Consider the following 21,204-nt stretch of genomic DNA (forward strand, 5'->3'; position numbering starts at 1 on the left):
TTTGTGCATTCAATAACTGGTCATTTCTGCACCTCTCCTGGTTTTTGGTTGTAAACTTTTAACTATAATTACAGTCTATAAACTACAAATCCTTAAAGTATATATAGTAATGATGATGGTATATATCTCAAAATGTAATTGATGTACATACACCATCCTCTTCAACCAGAGAATTCCCTTAATTGTTCATTCACTGGGCAATTCCCTCTATATTGTCCTGATATGAAAAATATAAATGTTTGATTTAACTTACTACTAAATGTTCTCATCGAATTGATGCGGCCTTTTTTCCACCTTTCAGAAACTTTGGTGTGTCCTTATGTTCAGGCATGTGCGATTTGGGTGGAATCATAGCCCCATTCCTCCTTTTCCGATTGGCAGAAGTATGGGTAGAACTGCCTCTCATCATATTTGGTAAGATGCTGTACTCCTGTGTATCCCTTTGCTACTTCTGTTTTGATTAATAGTTTTCAAAATATATAACTGCAAATCAACCTCAAGTGTTAAAAAGCAAGATAATGCAAAGTTTATAGAAACAAGTGGTGAATTCCATTGAAATTGTTATGAATATATATATATATATAATCAGTGTAGCGGCAGCACTTCCAACTCTTACGAAAATAGCGTCACCGGTGCCCTCCTAGGTATCCCTCGCAAAGGATCCAACATACAGCATACAAGATGCTGCACTCACAACCAAACAGCTAGACGCTGGCAGTAATTTGAATCCATTGATTGACAGTAACATGGAATCAAACAGCTAAACACTGGCAGTAATTTCAATCCATTGATTGAAATTACTGCCAGTGTCTAGCTGTTTGATTCTGAGTGCTGCCTCTTGTATGATATAGATAGATAGAAATATAGATAGATAGATCTATCTATGTGTGTGTGTATACGTGTGTGTGTGTGTATATATATATATATATATATATATATATATATAGTGCAAAAGTGCACACTCTAGGCATTATAATAAAGAGACAACTAACGGCATGTTAGGTCAACGTTTCAGTTATTTGCAGAACTTTTATCAAGATAAACCAATCCAAAAACATACATACCTTTATACGGGCTGATACACCAAACGTGAAGCCGAGTTCCGGGGCTTGGACCCGGCGGCTCATTAAAATGGAGGGTGTACTCAGCGCCCTCAATCGTGTCACCATCACCATGACTTCAGTGTAAATAAAAACAAAGCACGTCAATGGAGCATCAAACAGGACTATTATACATAAGAAAAAGGGAGTATTCAAGGAACTTAGTTGAACAATTCCACTATACTTTAGGACAGTAACCTCAGAACATTATTGCTTTGCATGTCCCAGTTAACAAACCAAGTTATATATATTTTTATAGCAATACTATTATCAAAGAATGCTCTTAAAATGATACAATTAGAGCCTGCCCCTAAAAAATGTTGATGTATTAATAAATCCTCAGAGAACATAAAAAGAACTACTGATGAAATAATAAATTATGTTGTATCATCAAATATTTTTTATATGAAGCTAGTGTATGAAATACTTTCATGAAGCCCCCTAGGACAAATGACGTCAAGCCGAGCGATCCATCGTGCCTCGCATTGCAATAGTTTGGAGCCACGATCCCCACCTCTCAGCAAGGGCGGGATATGGTCTATCATTCTATATCTGATGCTGGCTAGTGGATGATTGAATTCAGCAAAATATTGTGCCACCAGTTGTTTGCTAGTGCCACTCAATAGGGCACTGCGAATAGCTGATCGGTGGGCCGCCATTTCGGTTTTACCGATATATGAAAGTCCACACGGGCAGATTATTTGGTAAACCACAAAGCAAGTGTTACAGTTTAACTGGTACTTAATCGAGAACTTTTTTCCACTATGTGGATGTGTAAGCACGTCACCCCCAATCAAAAATTGACAGGTCACGCATGCGCATTGATGCACCCTAAATTTTTATTAAAGAAAGATTGTAGTTTTGTACCCATCTTGGAGATGTGGTCTTTGCAATATGGCTATTCGTGGATGAAGCCGTATTAAACCTATTTACCCAAGGGAAGTTAGCCTCGGGAGATGTCCATCAATCTTTCCTAATAAGTAACTGTTTTTGATCCAAAGTCAAAACTTTAGCTTTAGTTTGTAATAAAGCTTTTAATGAGTAGCCTCAAGCACAGAAATGCCCTATCAACTCATCAATCTGGGTAACAGTCAAGTTGTGATCACTGTTGATACGTCTAACCCTAATCATTTGGGAATATGGTAGACCCTGAATAAGCTTATTAGGGTGACAGCTTTGCGCCTGGAACAACAGATTCCTATCTGTAGGTTTTGAATATAGTGTGGTGCCAATAATGTTATCACTGACAGATAGAAATTCATTTCAACAGTACTCATTTTATAAGTAAACTTGATGGGTGAATTATGAATCTCTATAATCTGCTGGAACTCTGTGACCTCCCCACACCAAAATAACAAAAGATCAGAGTTAGAGAAAAATAAATTGTTTTCCACTTCAAACATTACGATATTTGTGTATACCGGTGCTGCGCTTGAGCCCATAGCGCAGCCCTTGAGTTGCAGGAAATAAGCTTTGTCATATAGAAAAAAATTATTCACGAGCAAGAACTCCAATTACCTCAAAATACAATCAATCACAGCTTCCTTGAAAACAGCTTTCCTCCCCAAAAAATGTTTACCACATGCAAGCCCAAAATCATGGGGGATCGAAGTATATAAACTTGTTACATCAATGCCTATAATCCAACAATTATCTGGTATGTAAGTTAGCAATTTAAGCTTATTAAGCAACTTGGTTGTGTCCAACAAAAAAGACGGCTCATTTTGTATTAAAGGTTGTAACAAAAAATAAAAAATAAACTGCTGATGGTTGTAATAAAGACCCCCGTACTGATACAATGGGGCGTCCTGACAGGGGGTCAATTCCCTTGTGGATCTTGGGGATTGTATAAAATAATGGCATGATGAGAAAATTAGGTATTAAAGATTCCATCATTTTACGCGATATTAGTTGAAGATCCACAGCCTGTTGTAAAATATTGAGTAATTTTTTTTTACACATTGGTGTCGGGTCATTTGGTAATTGAATGTAGATGTCCTTATCAGTTGTTTCTCGATCTATTTTCTATAATCCATGAAATCCTGTAGAACGATGGCCCCTCCTTTATCAGCCGGTCGTATGATCAAGTTTTTATTGTTGGATAAAGAGTTAAGTGCTTGGCATTCTAACGGAAAAACGATAAATAAGGGTGAATTGGGGTGTTAATGATATTGGACTTGGAGACCTCCTGGTCCAAAATTTGCATGTAGATTTTGATACTAGGATTACTAGATTGTGGCTCAAACGTTGAGCGTGGACACAATTTTTCAATTGAGAGGGAAGTTGTTACATGATGGTTTTAGGGTCATCTTTAAAGAATTCTTTTAATTTTAGTTTGCGTTGTAATGTGTGTTTTTCAGTGTTTCACTGGAACTCGTCAAAAACTACTGTGGGGACAAAAGAGAGTCCTTTGTTGAGTAATTTATACTCACTGTCCGTAAACTCATACGTGAAAAGGTTGAATACTAGGTCCTTCTGGATCGTGGAGGCTTCACTGCTTGACATCTGCCTCTCGTTTTGCTGACTTCTTCGCGTAAACCGCCTTTTGAGGCGATTTTTTAGGACCTTGTGAGAACCCCTAAAGGGCCAGAAGCTTGTTCATATCTTTCCGTTTCACTGTTAGAACTAATATTTTCTTGAGATGATTCAGTATCAAATCTGGTGACCTGCTGCCTTCGTCTAAAGAAAGGTTGTCTAGATTCCTGCGGATTTTGTCCTACCGTCCACCTGTATACTGCATGGGTCTCATAATCCTGTTCTAATTTAATAAATTTTTCCTTTTTAAATTTAATGAGGTCTCGTTTATAATGTGCCACTTGTGTTGTTAATTTTTCCATCCAGTTGTTGTCTGGGTCAGCTTGCAGGGTCAGATTATGTATCAATTCAAAGGAAGTTATCTTATCTTTGATTTTCTGAAGTTCCTTTGTGGATTGCTCAATGACTAAAAGTAATAAGTCAAATGAGCACTTATTAAAAATCCAACACCTGCAAAAATCGGAATCCTGGCGCTGAATAGTTGGGCAATTGCGTATACGAAAACCCCTGGGAATTTTCTTAAAATTATAGTACTCACTTAGGGACAATCCATGCAAATAAAAATCTATTTCTTTTTTCTTAAGGCGTAGGAGGTCTTTAAAGATCATCTCAGCTGATGTTGATTCTGTTTCATCCTTAAGACCTTTATCATATAGGATATTTTCAGCTTCAGATTCAGTGGAGGATAGTATATCTTCTATAGGATACTGAACAAAACGTAGTGGGTCCTGCGATTCATTAGCCATTTTTGCGACTCATTTTTGTACACTTCATATACAGAGTAAACAAACTCCACGGAGCTCCCTCTGTAAGTCCTGAGATCTGGTATTAAAGTGCTGTGTGCAATATTATAAAAACAACTCTCCCGTATAACTGAGAGAGAGAAAGGTGCTCGATGCTGCAGTTCTGAGAAAAGTGCTGGGTGCCTAGGCTAGAGTACTCACTGCCATTGTGTCTACTCCTATATGCAATCCCAGTCGGTCTTGCACTCCCAATAACACACTTGGTATAACTACTGCCGGTGCCCTCACACAGATAAATAATATAAAGTGTAAAAGTGCGGCACTCTAGGCATTATAATAAGGAGACAACTAACGGCATGTTAGGTCAACGTTTCAGTTTCTTGCAGAACTTTTATCAAGATAAACAATGTACATACCTTTATACAGCTGATACACCAAATGTGAAGCCGAGTTCCGGGGCTGGGACCACTCACCCGCCTGGCGGCTCATTAAAATGACTTAATGACGCTGGAAGCATGTACTCAGTGCCCTCAATCGTGTCTTCATCACCATGACTACAGTGTAAATAAAAACTAACAGCACGTCAATGGAGCATCAAACAGGACTATTATGCATAAGAAAAACGGAGTAATCAAAGAACTTAGTTGAACAATTCCACTATACTTTAGGACAGTAACCTCAGAACATTATTACTTTGCATGTCCCAGTTAACAAACCAAGTTCTATATTTTTTTTTATGGCAATACTATTATCAAAGAATGCTCTTAAAATTATACAATTAGAGCCTTCCCCTAAAAAAATTTGATGTATTAATAAGTCCTCAGAGAACATAAAAAGAACTACTGACGAAATAATAAATAATTGTGTGTGTATGTATATATATATATATATATAAATATATATATATATGGAAAACAAAAGGGGTGTGAACAAGCTCCTTATAGTGTAGTAGTTATTACAAAGCGGCACATTCTTAAAATTCTTATTAAATAAATGCGTACCGTGTCAACCCAAACCAATAAGCATTGGGTTGTTTGTCTTTTCCTGACTCCACTGGGATAGTTCCTCTACCGATCCAAGAGCATATAACAGTGCACTCCAAACATAAAAGTGAGAGAAAAAGAGAGGAGCATTCTCTTAGTATAGTAAATTCCAGAAAATGTATTTACAATACAAGGAACACACACATAAAGATGGAAAATTTAATTTAAACATTCAAAATTAGGCTTATCTGATAGTAGCTGGTCATAGATATCGGGGTACACTCAAAGTCCTCAATGCGTTTCGTCCTTTGTGCAACAATAGCTGGACTTCTTCAGGAGGATACACACAACACCCTAACACTGTCTTATATACCCTAAGAATGATTATCACTGTCCATAAGCGGCCTTTCCAGTAATTGCCGCCATTTTGTCTATTAGCGCGCATGCATGGGATTTAGACAAATCCCGTGAGTGTCCCAGTATTCACCAGGCTCATGGCACTATGTGTGCGGAGATTGGTGCCATCTTGCGTTTACCCTCGCATGCGCGGTAACTACAAGTACCGAAAACAGAGATCGGCGACATCTTGAGTTTAGGAAGGCAAATAATTAAAAAAAACCATCTTGCCCCAAGCAATTTGAGACCTCTTGAAGCGAGATCTACACAATGGATTAAACAGAGTAAATGTTTCTTCAAGTGTAACATCTGCAAGTTCGTTAACATTAATAGTAACAAATTCTCCAATCATAATAACACAACTTCTTTCAAAATCAAGAGCCTCATGAATTGTATGAGCAGTTGGGTCATATATGTTATTGAATGCCCATGCCATCTGAAATATGTGGGCAAAACTAAAAGGAACATTAAACTGAAAATTCAAGAAAATTCAAGAATACGTGGTATTAAAAACAAGGTGGATAACACTGGGGAACAGTCAATCTGTTGCCAGTGATTTAAGAGTCGATTTCAATTAATTTTTTGCTCCTGATCATGAATATGCCATGCTTATTTTTCAATTGGCTCTAGTTTTTGACATATGCATATGTCTTTAATGAAAAATTAAATTAAACAATGTTAAAATAGTTAAAGATTTTTTTTTATTCTGATTAAATTTGATTTGTAAAATGTTATAAAAAGACACAGGATAGCTACATACATTTAGGAAGCTATGAGAACCGTTTTTTGTAGGATATTCTTTTGTATTCTTGTTGCGGGCAGTCCCTCTGCAGACTACTAATTGGCCATCATGTGACGATCCCACCTTCCTTGATATCTTTCTTCCATTACCTGAATATACTGGTGGAACCGTTCACCCTTTTCTTCACTTAAATCTTCTAGATTGGACGGGAAGTGATCTAAATGGCTGTACAAAAAATTTACTTTAATACTCATGTTGGCACCTACTTTCTCTAAACATTCTAGCAAGTTGTGGACTAATTCATGATAGTTGTCTGCCTTGTGATTGCCTACATTTTTTTGAATGGCAGACACATAACTCAGCCATGCTTCAGATTCTGTTTCAGTCATAGATGTGGTAAAATTTGTATCCTTCACCAGTTTCCGTATCTTTGGGCCGTCTAAAATTACTGCCTTTAATTTTTCAATACCAAAGGTGTCCATACACGGGACGATTTTTAACACGATTTTGGCAGTTTCTACAGGTTGGACAGACCAGTAGTTTGAAAATAGTTGTATTTTGAGCCTTCTGCAACCCTGATGCGCGTCCCCTCCATCATCTAGTTGGATCGCTGATCAGATAGTTTTGCAGAGAGATCTCAACGGATCGTGTACGATGTGACACACTTCTATGCATCTTATCCTATGATTGTAACGATCAATCGTACACCATTTGACCACATCTCACCGTGTATGGGGGCCTTTAGAGATGAAAATGTTCAACAAATATATGTGAAACAATCGCCTTACTTGTCCAATGCTTTAACAAATTGTTTCATTAAACCCAGTTTGATATGGAGAGGCGGCAGTATGATTTTTTTTTTCTGTCAATTAAGGGCTCATGAATGATGTTTACTTCTCCTACAGTTATAACTTCTCTAGGAGGCCATATGGTTTGCTGCCAGTGCTTTTGTTTTGCACGACTAACCCATAAGCATATGTGACAAGGTTACTTAGTATATCCACTTTGCTGCCCAAGAAGAAAGTTTACTATTTTTAAATCGACACAAACAGACCACTGATGCTGAGAATAAGCAACTTTTTCTAAGACTAACTTTATATTTTAATACTGTTCCTTAAGTTTTGTTGAATGACCGATAGGAATCAACGCAAATTTATTTCCATTGTGCAGTCATACGCATTATAAACTTCTTTTAGAACTATCCAAAAAGAGCCGCCATACTTCAAAGGGAGAAAATAATTGTAATTTATAATCTTTCATTAATTTAAAAACTAGAGCTATAGCGAAGATCTAATGTGAAAATAGGACCTGCGAGAACGCTCAAACTAATCTTAAATCCTTGGCAAGAAAAAAAATATATTTTTTTTGTTTCCCAGTTTAATCATTCTATTCCAAAACATTTCAACAAATATCATAAAGCAGATCCCTCGGGTTTAAACTATAAAGCAATTGAACACGACCTATTGGGGGATAGGGGCAGTGATAGGGAGAAAAAACTGTCACAACGTGAAATGTTTTGGGTTTTCACTTTAAACACTATGGCTCCATTTGGTTTAAATGAGTCTATGAGATTGAATCTTTTTTGTAATCTGACCCATATAATGCACTTTACATTTTAGAGAAGTAAATTTTATATATAGGTAATGTCATTTTGATAATCTGTTTTGTACATTATTAGTTGCTTATATACCTCCTTTTTTAATACATTTCTTATTATATACATACTTTAATATATGCATTTTTAATACATCATTTTTTTAATATATAATTTGCTTTTTTTATATCTACTATATAAAAGCGAAAATTTGTCCTTCTGTCTTTCTATACAAATCCACAGTTTACAAGCCAAGATCATGAAATTTTACATACAAACGTATTAAAACATGCCCGAGGCAACTAAAAACATTTGAAATTGAAATTAATTACTGTTCATTTTTAATTAATTAAAAAACACAAGTTTGGCTGTACGCTCATTGTGGGGCCTCATGGCATATGGGTAGGTCCTTGGAGCGAGCATTTTGTGTTGTCATGTTTTGTCATGATCTTAATGTTTATTATCGAAGAGAGCTTTAGCAAGCTTTCCCAGCATTCTCAGCTGTCTGACTATACCAAATTATGCAACAACATTGACTTCTTTCTTTGAACTGTGTCAAAATGATGACTTTGCAAGGATCCTGCTGTACTGTGAGCTGCCAAAATATTACACATGGAATGCTTCTGGAAAAGATTTTATGCGCAGAAAACAGGGAGTCACTGTAGATGGTCATCCTGGTATCAGAGCAACAGAAGCTCTTGGCCGTGTTTACACTGTACATCTGACACATTTTGAATGTTTCGATCTCCAAAGTTTCCTTTGCACCGTTACAGGTCCTACTTCCTTCGAAGACCTTAGGACTGTTCGTGAGGCCTGCTTAAGGACAGGTTTGTTGGAGGATGATGTGCAAACAAACATTCTTAAAATCCCGGGCAATGCTGGGTACTCCAGCTAGTTCTTAATATATGTGATTCTGATGTTTGCACTGATCATGTCATCCTATATGTATAACTATATATTTAAATTTGAATTGCTGCTACCATAAAGTTTAAATATTTATATACATGTTAGCACTGTTTTTATATAAAAAAAGACAGTGTGGGATGCTATATTTATAAAGGGAAGATCAGTATGTCCCAGACAAAGTGGAGTCTCTGCTCTATGTGTAGAGTTGCTCCAACAAAATGGCTGCGACATTGGGACATTTTTTAGCAGCAAGGTTATTAAGTAAATGTATTGCATGCTTTCAGGTGAGATTTCAGCCAAAATTAGGCTGTTTCAACATACCGGAGTATAGACACCAGTGTGCCTTTCCCGGCAATGACGCCGGACATGCATTAATTAGTGCAGGAGTTTTATTCTCGGCACTTGTAGTTACCGCACATACGCAGATAAACTCAAGATGGTGCAGAGGAACTATCCCAGTGGAGTCAGTAAAAGACAAACAACCCAATGCTTATTGTTTTGGGTTGACACGGTACGCATTTATTTAATTAGAATGTGCCACTTTGTAATAACTACTACACTTTAAGGCGCTTGTTCTCATCCCTTTTGTTTTTCCATAAATCCGGGATTATGCAACAAATCATTTATTTGGAGAACATATAGCTGCCACTGTAAAAACGGGATTGTAGTGGAACAGACCTGTTCATCGATTCCTTTAGAAGTAATCTGCATCTACATGGAACTGCATGGGACTTAGCGCTGTTTCAGTATCATCTTGTACCATTGTATCTATATCATTTATTTATTATGTGTATATATGTATGTATGTAGTGTGTATGTATAAATGTATATATACACACATATATATATATATATATATAGATATATACACACAGGTTGAGTCTCCCATATCCAAATATTCTGAAATACAGAATATTCCAAAATACGGAATAATTTTGGCATGACTGAGATAATTAAATGTTTGATTTTTGATGGTTCAATATACACAAACTTGTCTAATGCACAAATTTTTTTAAATATTGTATAAAATTATCTTCAGGCTGTACACAAACTTTGCTTGAGCCACAAAATTATTGAAAATACTGTATAAAATTACCTGCAGGCTGTGTGTATAAGGTGTATGTGGCCGGAGGCCGACCACATGTGATTAAAATGGCTGCCAAGGCATTGAGACATACTTGCCTACCCTCCCGATTTGGTCGGGAGCCTCCCGAAAATTGGGTGCCACTCCCGACCTCCCGGGAAGGCAGGCAAATCTCCCGGTGGCTGCAAACCCCTCCTGCCCCCCACCGCAATTACAGTAAAATCCTCGGCAGCGGGGGGCCTGTGACGCGATTCACGTCAAATCGCGTCATTTTGGCCCCGCCCCCTGCTTCACGCTGCCTGTAATATCGGCAGTGTGTAGCGGGGGCGGGGCCAAAGTGATGCGATCACATGGCTCCGCCCCCCGCTCCGCCCTCATACTCTTTTAGTCTGGTCCGGCCCCGCCCCATTTGCTGGCCACGCCCCCCGGAAGGGGCAGCCAGATAGTCGGCAAGCATGCATTGAGGGGATTAACCCTCATGCCATTGCGCCATTTTTAAAAGGACAGTGTAAAAGCACACTGCACATAGTTTATAATAAACTGTATTAAAGTATATATGTATTGTTGTAATGCACTGCAGCTGATCTGCAATGCATTAGTGCATGAAGCAACGTATATTTAATAGGCTATGCACTATATGGTTTAAATGTATATTTTGTAGAGAAAATGCACTTCTTGAATATATGCCTGAATATGACATGACCAGCCTCTGTGTCTGCAGAAACTAGCAGGATGTCTGATGAATAGGAAGACCTGTTGTGGTCAGTGAACTCTGGAGGGAAGGTTACTGTTTGAAGGTGTGAATGGTGTCATATAGCCAAACACTTCAGATACAGAACTTCCTTTTGAAAAGACAATTTGTTTTTAAGAAGATCCTTTTGGATGCCACTTCTAAAAGCTGAATGTGTTAAGGTTGGAAATGCCAAACTGATTGATAAGGATGAATGTCATTTACCATTTCCTGTGAAATGTTATATCAACATTTTAGGAGACAGTTTAATGTATGATAAATCAGTTTGTGTGTAAAGTTTGGTGGATTAGGAAGGAGGATATTGAGAGACTCCTTTGAAATGTAATATGTTGTTAATTTATGTTTTCTGAGATAGCCTGATTGGCTAGAAGGAACACTGGGTGGATTTGCCCCCCTGTGATGTTGTGTGTAAGAATGACATAAAAAGAGGGACTGTGAGCCCTGTATGTGTACAACCCTGTAACTTCTTTGAGGAGAAGAACTGCTTGATAAGATTTCTTGTATGCGATGTACCCCTTCATCCGGAACGACGGGTCTTCTTCAAGACTTTGAGCAATAAACATCTTGCCTGACTTCAATTGTATCTCAATCCTGCGACTATCAGAATTGCGCCAAATGCTATTCCGTTCTCCGGCTGTTCTGGGTAAGAGCTCCGTGTCTCCAAGTTCAAGCCCTCTGCCAAGCTACCGTGCAGACGTGGTCCATTGTGAGGGATCAGGAGGATTCAGCTGACACCAATCAGGGGGTGTGGCCGCAGCTAGTCAAATGCATACGCAAGCAGAAGCGGTTCCAGGTGCCGAGGGAGGAGCCTGAGGGTACCTAAAAAGCAGTTCCAAACGCTGATGGTAGAGTTTGGTGGTGGCAGCATCGTTACACTCCCTCGGCGCAGTGGGCGGAGTCAGTGACAGGCGGTCACTGACGGTGAGTGGGAGTCCAAAAGCGCTAACCCGTGACCAGGGCCGGCCTAGGTGAAAGGCGTCCGGGCACAGTGTATATAACACATAAATGCTTTCTGTGTGTATATTGGGGTCCCATTCCGAAGATATTTCATTATGATATGCAAATATTCCAAAATACGTAATATTCCGTTATCCAAAATATCTCTGGTCCCAAGCATTTTGGATATGGGAGACTCAACCTGTATTGTGATACTTGGGGAAATTAGCTTGGTAGACTAGTGTCAGTGGTGCAGTGATTAGGTGCAGAATCAGACTCCACACATGGCATTCCAGTAAAACAAATGAACGTGCTGCTTTACTTCCAGCATAATCAGGAACAAACAGAAAATAATAAACACCTAGCCCTTTCTTAGGGCACTAGCTCACTTCTTGAACCCTCTCTACAGAAGCAGCTACTCTGCATGAAAGTCTCTCACAGTCTCTGAGATTGGTGGTCCTTCCTGCCACAAGCAGGACTGGACACTGGCCTCCTGTCCTGGTATAGCTTCCTTAGCTTGTTGGCTGCCGCCTCTCACAGTCTGGCCTGCTTCCTTGCAGGTACCATAGCTCAGTCCCAAAGTTGGATAGCCTTCCCTGTATCTCACAGGTCTAGGCTCAGGCCTCCTGGCCCTCACTGGCTCGCTAGCACAGTGAGCTCTGTCTGACTGGTCTGCCTCAGTCCTCCCTGGACTGGGTTCACTCGGCAGCCCTTACACCTCTTCCCAGATTCCTTTTATTCTCTGTGTGGGTGGATCTTTCCTGCCCCACACAGAATCTTCAGCTCACCAGCGCCATCTCTGGTGATACTGCCACATATCCCCCTCCCCAGCTTGAAACCCTTGGGTTCAGCGACATGGGATGAGGCATTCTCATGACGATGTCCCTCTTCACTCTCATGAGGGAAATCCACTGCATTCACAGTCATACAAACTCTTGCGACCTCTGGGGGTCTCATCCTCCAGATTCCAGAATTTATTTTCCTCCTAACTTTTTTCCTCACTTTGTGGTACTTCTTGCTTTCTATATGAAGCACTTGAGATTCATTCTTGAGCATGTCAAGCTTTAAGGATTTCAGGCACATTTTCCCATAGTGCCCTACTTCCTCATAGACAAATCCAGCAGAATTGCAAGTTCCATCCTGCTTGCATGAAGGCATTGTTTCACACACCTGAGTATAATTCTTCATAAGACTCTCAGAATTAACTTTCTTTAAGGTTCTGCTTTGCACTGCAAAACTGTGTGATTGCATCACATTCACATCACCCTGAATCTACGGCAACAAGAGAGTCTAATCCTTTGACATCATCACTATCTCCGTAGACTTCTGTATATCCTGTACCTTTGCTTGACAGGTCATTCGATCACCATCTGTATATGTCATTTCTTTATCATCAACTTTAGACACGGTTTTGCCATCTGGACCCGTGTCTCTTTGGGAGGACTTCACACCATCAGCTATCACTGTAAGATGGAAGTTACTGCAAGGAATCTCATCCACTCTTACAAGACAGACTTTTAGGGAATTTCCCAACTTTGATACAACTATTTCAGACGCTGCCACTTTTAATACACATGGCAACTCAGTTCTTTGGCATTCCTCTCAGCTTGGAATCTTTGCAACTGGTCCTGTGTACTTAGCAGACACTTTTCAAGGTTCTTCTTCTGTTCTTGCAACTTCCAAGCCCTGCCATGGGCAAGGTTAAGCTCTCTCTCCAAAGATTCACTTTGCCTTGCGGCTTTATGCAGACTTTCCTCCAGGAATACATTTCTTTCTGTCAGACAGTCTGAAACTGCTTTAGCTGCAAGTAAATTGCAATGGAGAGTTGTACTTGCTCCTTACAGCTGACTTTAAGACGTACCATCTCCATCTCTTTTCCTTCGCGGTCAATTTCCCAATGAGCGCGAGTCTGCAGCATCTGGAGATACTTCTCTTTTACTTCACAGAGCTCTTCAGCCAGAGAACTTTTCTCCAATTCACAATCTTTAAGTTTTTCTTGTGTGGAGACAATTAAAGAGTTTTTTCCTTTTAACACCAGAGCCAGATCCGCCACTTTCACTTGTGTGTACTCTGCATCACTCTGATGTCTCCGGACACCTTCTTTTAATTTTTCCACTTCCTGCTGAAGTACCACCCACTTTTGCTGCAATTCCACAACATCCTGCTCTAAGACGTAATTTTTTGCTAAGTGCACATCATTCTCATACTTTGTAACACATTGGAAAAATTTAGCTTCCTCAAGGCATTCAGACATAGCTGCCAATTTGAGATCTGTCTCTTTAAGAACTTCACGTTTTTTATTTCTTGCTGCTCAAATGCCATTTTCAAAGTTGACAATTCACTCCGTAATTTCTTTTCAGCTTGTTCATGAACATTTCTCTCATCAGCTAATTGCTCCATTAAGTTATCAACCTTCCAAGCAAAATACGCATTACCGTCATTCAAAACTTTACGCATATTGTCAAATTCTTCTAGGCTGATATAGTCCTTTCTGGACGGACCTTGCACCATACCCTGACCACTTTCTTTTTTGGGCCTTGAGCTTTGCCCACTGCTGCTTGTTGGCTTCTTGCAGAACTGCTGTAGCCATCCGCAAGGCCTTCACCATGTCATCCATGTTGTCTGGTGATTTAGAAGTGAGGCAGGGTTCAGCTTGAATAGATGTCAGCACAATGCAGAGCCTAGAACCACAGTCTTTTCTCCCCAAAATAAATTGAGTGTCTGTCCCTTTAAAATTTTAAAAAATTTTTTTTAGCACAGTTCTTCTTTCACTTGTAACAACACTTGACTTTCAATTGTATTTACAGCACAATATAACACAGCACCTGCTTTCACTTCTGTGGAACTACAATGTCCTGCAATCAACATAGCACTTGCTCTTTTCTTTGCAAAAGAAATGTCCAGGCCACATAATTAGACACACCTTGTCTTAATGAGCTTGATTTCAACAGAATAAACCACACAACTTCTTTTAACCATTCCAATGCTAAAGAAAGTGCACAACTTTTAGCAAACTTTATAGCACGGTTTTCAGTCATGCATACAACTTTTCCATGAAATATTTCAAAACAGATTTTATCTTCACTCACCAACCTGATGAGCTTTGCACTGTTGAGTCCACTATGCAGGTGCAGTAAACATCCATATTTCCATTAGCTGCTGTAATCCACTTTCTGTGCAGATCTTGTTGCGTAGACCTGTGTTGCGCAGAATCTTTATGCCCACATTCTCCACCATATGTGATACTTGGGGAAATTAGCTTGGTAGACTAGTGTCAGTGGTGCAGTGATTAGGTGCAGAATCAGACTCCACACATGGCATTCCAGTACAACAAATAAACGTGCTGCTTTACTTCCTGCATAATCAGGAACAAACAGAAAATAATAAACGCCTAGCTCTTTCTTAGGGCACTAGCTCACTTCTTGAACCCTCTCTACAGAAGCAGCTACTCTGCATGAAAGTCTCTCACAGTATCTGAGATTGGTGGTCCTTCCTGCCACAAGCAGGACTGGACACTGGCCTCCTGGCCTGGTATAGCTTCCTTAGCTTGTTGGCTGCTGCCTCTCACAGTCTGGCCTGCTTCCTTGCAGGTACCATAGCTCAGTCCCAAAGTTGGATAGCCTTCCCTGTATCTCACAGGTCTAGGCTCAGGCCTCCTGGTCCACACTGGCTCTCTAGCACAGTGAGCTCTGTCTGACTGGTCTGCCTCAGTCCTCCCTGGACTGAGTTCACTCGGCAGCCCTTACACCTCTTTCCAGAATCCTTTTCTTCTCTGTGTGGGCGGATCTCTCCTGCCCCACACAAAATCTTCAGCTCACCAGCGCCATCTCTGGTGATACTGCCACTATATATATATATATATATATATATATATATATACACACACACACACACACAGACTGTATTCAATATATAGATGCATCTGACACATTCTAGGGCAGCACTATTCCAGTGGCAGAACAAGAAAAATCTGAGACTGCTTTGCTATTCAGAGAATGCTAAAGCTGTAGTGATAAATGGGTAGGGGGCAGTAGCTGTGAGATACTGTCAGGTACTCTGAGGCAGTGTTAGAACTACAAGAGGTGCGTTGACCTCTTGGCCTGCAATACAACGCATTTTCTTCTGGTTTTTTCCAGGGTTTCAAAATGTTTGCACAGTTTTGATTTTTAACCCTCAAAACCTTCCCTACAACAATTGTTAGCTTTTGAATAAGATCACTGATGATTTATGCAAACCCTGTCTCTCCTTTGGTTCTCAAGATGTCTACTCTGTTATTCATCTGTATTACCATATTATTAATCTGTATTACCTGGTACCTCTATCTGCATTGCACTGACTGCTCTTCATATACTCCCCTCTGCCCCATCTTCTTCTCCTCACTCTAATCCTACTTTTATCACCTTCAACCATTCGAGCCCCCTTCCCCCAAACCTTCCCTGCCCTTAGCTACTTCAGCCTTCCCTCTCACTGCATCAAACAACCCTCTTTCCACCTCTACTGCTAACTGCCTGGACCACTGAGTTCAATATCTTTTTAGCTCCTAGTGTGTCCCATCACTCTCCGTCTAGAATGTAAATCCTTGCACACATAGCCCCTCTACCTTATGTCTCAAGTCAGTTCTTCTCTTAGTTCCTGTTATTTCTTATTCAGAATGGTTTCTGTATGCTATGATTTGTTCTGCTGACTGCATCCATGTATTTATTTTTATGCATATTTGGGCCTACTTGTGTCCTTGTATATCACTGTTCTTGTGAATGTTTTATTTGAGAATTGGTTATGTTCTCTTTCAACTTTTTAGCTGTTTATTCATAGCATAACTCTGTATATTGTATTCATATTTTGAATATTCTGTATATGTATCACTATATGTGCGGTGATGTGGACACTTTGTGACACCTTCTAAAAATAAGCTAATTTCTTGGAGGACAAAATTTTACATCCATTTCAAATGACTGTGGTATTAAGCCACACGTCATTTGAATGAAGCATTTTCACTTTCCTGCCACTAACATAAAGGTAGCATCATGTGTGCCTGTCCCGCCTCAGGCATGTTTCAGTCATGCACACGCTAATGGTCACGCGCATACATGCCCACCCCTCAGCCAGGATTTTGAAGCTTACTGATGAATAAAATAAACTAAAAAGAAAGGTCAAATCCCAACACTTTATAAAATAATTAAAACTCAATGACACAAGGATTTATTTGCATTTATTTATGTGTTTTGGTTTTGGATCTGGATCTTTCTTCGTGTTTTGGATCTGGATTGGTTTTGCCAAAACAACCCGTCCGTGTTTTGGGTTCTGGGTTTTGTGTTTTGGATCTGTATTTTTTTTTTAAAAAAGCATAAAAACAGCTAAAATCACCGAATTTGCGGGTTTTTCTGCTCCTATGCTATTATTAACCTCAATAACCTTAATTTCCACTCATTTCCAGTCTATTCTGAACACCTCACAATAGTGTTTTTATGTCCAAAAGGTTGCACCGAGGTAGCTGGATGACTATACTAAGCGACACGAGTGAGCGTCACAAACACGTGGTCCATCTAGGAGTGACACTGCAGTGGCAGACAGGATGGCAGTTTGAAAAACTAAGCCCCAAACAGTACATAATGCAAATAAAAAAAAGAGGTGCAAGATGGAATTGTCCTTGGGCCCTCCCACCCACCCTTATGTTGTATAAACAGGACATGCACACTTTAACAAACCAATCATTTCAGCGCCAGGGTCTGCCACACGACTGTGGCTGAAATGATTGGTTCGTTTGGGCCCCCATAAAACAAGCTGCCAATTAATCTGTCCTTGCACAAACTGGCTCTACGGAGGCAAGATGTCGTCCTCATCCTCCTCATCCGATTCCTCACCCTCTTCAGTGTTGTGTACATCCTCATCCTCACAGAGTATTAATTCGTCCCCACTGGAATCCACAACCACAGGTCCCTCTGTACGTTCTGGAGGCTGGTCTCCCTGGAAGAGTTGATAATTCATTTTTATGAACATCATCTTCTCCACATTTTGTGGAAGCAACCTCCTACGTCTTTCGCTGACAAGGTTCCCGGCTGCACTAAACACTCTTTCGGAGTACACACTGGAGGGGGGGCAACCCAGGTAATATAGAGCCAGTTTGTACAGGGGCCTCCAAATTGCCTCTTTTTCCTGCCAGTACAGGTACGGACTGTCTGACATGCCTACTTGGATGCTGTCACCGATGTAATCCTTTAACAGACAGACGCACGCTTGTCGCTGCTGCTTTGAGGATGCAGGTGCGGCTACTGTGCATACATTTCACACACAAACACAGAAAAAAAGAAGATTATTTTATTTTGTTGGAGAGTACTTTGGGGGTTACACCACCCTTTAACAGACAGACGCACGCTTGTCGCTGCTGCTTTGAGGACAGTATCATATGCAGTGACAGTAGACTTGTCAGAAATTGTTGGCCCGTCCTTCATTCCGGACCAGATGTCCAAACCGGCCCTTGACTTATGACACAGGCGCACGCTTGGCGCTGCTACTGTGTTGATGCACGTGTGGCTACATCGCACACAAGTCACAAACACAGAAAAAAAATAGTTTTTTATTTTTTGGAGCATTTTGGGGGTTACACCACCCTTTAACAGACTTATGGAACACAGGCGCACGCTTGGCGCTGCTCCTTTGTTGATGCACGTGCAGCTACAGTGCACACAATTCACAAAGACAGAAAAAAAAGAATTTTGTATTTTTTGTGGAGCGCACTTTGAGGGTTACACCACCCTTTAACACACAGACGCACGCTTGTCGCTTCTGCTTTGAGGATGCAGATGCGGCTACAGCCCACACAATTCACAAAGACAGAAAAAAAAAGAAGAATTTTTTTATAGTTTGGGGAGCGCACTTTGAGGGTTACACCACCCTTTAACAGACAGACACACGCTTGTCCCTGCTGCTTTGAGGATGCAGGTGGAATCTAGACGGGATTTGGAACCGGGGACACACTACCTCCATCAATTGTCTAAATCCCACTGCACTAATGGCGGATACCGGACGCACGTCTAACACCAACATAGCAGTCAAGGCCTCAGTTATACGTTTTGCTTCAGGATGACTGCTGTCGTACTTCATCCTCCTCGCTAAGGACTGTTGGAGGGTCAATTGTTTAGTAAAAGTAGTGGTGTTCCTACTTCCTCTCTGGGATGATGAACAACTCACAGCAGCAGCAACAGCACTAGGAGGAAGTGGTTCTTGATCTTTCCCTATTTTATTTTTATCGGAGAAAGTTTGGTCCTCCATTTATGTCATATTGATATATACGTGCGGCTAAGGCGCACACAAACACAGAAAATAATTTTTTATTTTTGTTGGAGACTAGTGCACTTTGTGGGTTACACCACCCTTTAAGAAATGAGCCAGCTGGCCCTTTACTTATGGGACACAGGTGCACGCTTGGTGCTGCTCCTTTGTTGATGCACGTGCAGCCACAGTGCACACAATTTACAAACACAGAAAACATTTTTTATTTTGTTTGGAGTGCAGTTTGGGGGTTACAGCTCCCTTTAACGGTCAAGCCAGCTGGCCCTTTACCTATGACACAGGCGCACGCTTGGCGCTACTTTGTTGATGCATGTGCGGCTACTGCGCACACAATTCACAAACACAAAAAAAAAAATTTAATTTTTTTTGGAGTGCACTTTGGGGGTTACAGCACCCTTTAACGGTCAAGCCAGCCGGCCCTTTACTTATGACACAGGCGCACGCTTGGCACTACTTTGTTGATGCACGTGCGGCTACTGCGCACACAATTCACAAACACAGAAAAAATATTTATTTTTTTGCACTTGGGGGGAGCACCCCTGATGGACAGAGCACCCCCTGGACAACACTACAGCACCCTTTTAGGACTGGGACACTGCTCAGAACTTTGGAGTGGACACAGCCCCTATGTACAACTGACTGCACAACACAGTCCAGCCAGCCCCTGTGGACTTTGGAGGAGTGGACACAGGCCCTATGGACAACAGCAGCACAGCGCTACACAGCCAGCCCCTATGGACTTTGGAGGAGTGGACACAACCCCTATGGACAACAGCAGCACAGCACAACACAGCCAGCCCCTATGGACTTTGGATGAGTGGACACAGGCCCTATGGACAACAGCAGCACAGCGCAGCACAACACTACACTGCACTACACTACACAGCCCAGCCAGCCCTAACTCTCACCCTCCCTCTTCACTGTCCACAGCCGAGTGAGAAAATGGCGCTGACACGGGTACGTTATATAGAATCTAAAACCCGCGAGACCCGGAAGGCGGGCTGATTACGTTTTGCCTCGATTTCAGATCCGAGTCAGCCTGACTCGGATCGGCCTCGGATCGGGGGGGTTCGGATTTCAGAAATCCGAACCCGTTCACCCCTACTGTTTACTATAATAAAATTTTATGTACAACCAATACCTTCGACACTAAGAACAATGGGAAGAGAGACATAAACATGTTTTTTATAATGTTCATAAAATAGGATCAATTTATGCAAATATAACATAATGGATGTTAGAATGTAACATTACAGAAGATTTAAACTGGACCATTCTGATGCAAATAATGAAATCTGATTACAAGGCTCATTTAGCCTCCTGATGAGCTAATGTCTGAAGCTTCTTCTGGTCCCATGGATCATCTATGTAATATGAGAGATGATATCAAGGCATTATTCATCCACCATTTAGAAGATGAACCAACATACCTTGCAATAGAGGAAGGGTTGGTCTGTTGCTAATTAGCTAACTTATACCCTAGAACAGTGGTCCTCAAACTCTGTCCTCAGGACCCCACACAGGTCACATATTCCAGGTCACCTAGCAGGTGCACAGCTGTATTCATTACTCACTGACACATTTTAAAAGATCCGCAGGTGGAGCTAATTATTTCACTTGTGATTGTGTGAGGTCAACATGGAAAACATGCACTGTTTGGGGTCCTGAGGACCGAGTTTGAGAACCTATGCCTTAGAATAATAAAGTTTGCTGGACATATACTCCTGCAAAGTACTGTTTTTACCTTGGTAGGCTTGCCACCTAGCAGCAGCTGGGACAGACTACCACATACCTGTTTGCCAGTGGAGTCACTCACACATGTGACAGCTGGTGCAGGCCCCGGAGAGGACCGTAGCCCACCGGTTAATAAGGGGATGTAGCCTCGTGAGTAGGGGTTATGGCCACATGGCCCAAACCCCCGTTTTAGACACTCAGGGTGGGGGGGTGGGGGTTTGGGGTGGAGATGCGGACTGTCCCCTGTGGACCAGCCTGTGTGCAGTGCCAGCTCCCTCACTGTGTCAGGAGCCAAGTGCTGCCCATAATGCTACAATGCAGCACCCAGCTCCTGTCACTGAGGAGTCTGCTCTTTGGTGTCACCCCTCGGCAGGTGATACCTGGGTGTGGCCCACACCCCCCTTGTGACA

At 41.0% G+C, this 21,204-nt stretch overlaps 1 protein-coding gene across 1 annotated transcript in view; it reads left to right on the plus strand.

The window, feature by feature from the left end:
- The window catches only part of LOC148543160 (solute carrier family 22 member 3-like), a 397,488-nt gene that overhangs the window by 345,696 nt on the left and 30,588 nt on the right, over positions 1 to 21,204 (plus strand). Inside the window, exon 9 of the mRNA XM_088451782.1 lies at positions 302 to 414. Coding sequence (XP_088307908.1) covers positions 302 to 414 — 113 coding nt within the window. The remainder of the gene's footprint in view (positions 1 to 301; positions 415 to 21,204) is intronic.

This window comes from Taudactylus pleione, unplaced genomic scaffold (genome assembly GCF_031769625.1).
Source record: "Taudactylus pleione unplaced genomic scaffold, aTauple2 ptg000006l, whole genome shotgun sequence".
Lineage (NCBI taxonomy): Eukaryota > Metazoa > Chordata > Amphibia > Anura > Myobatrachidae > Taudactylus > Taudactylus pleione.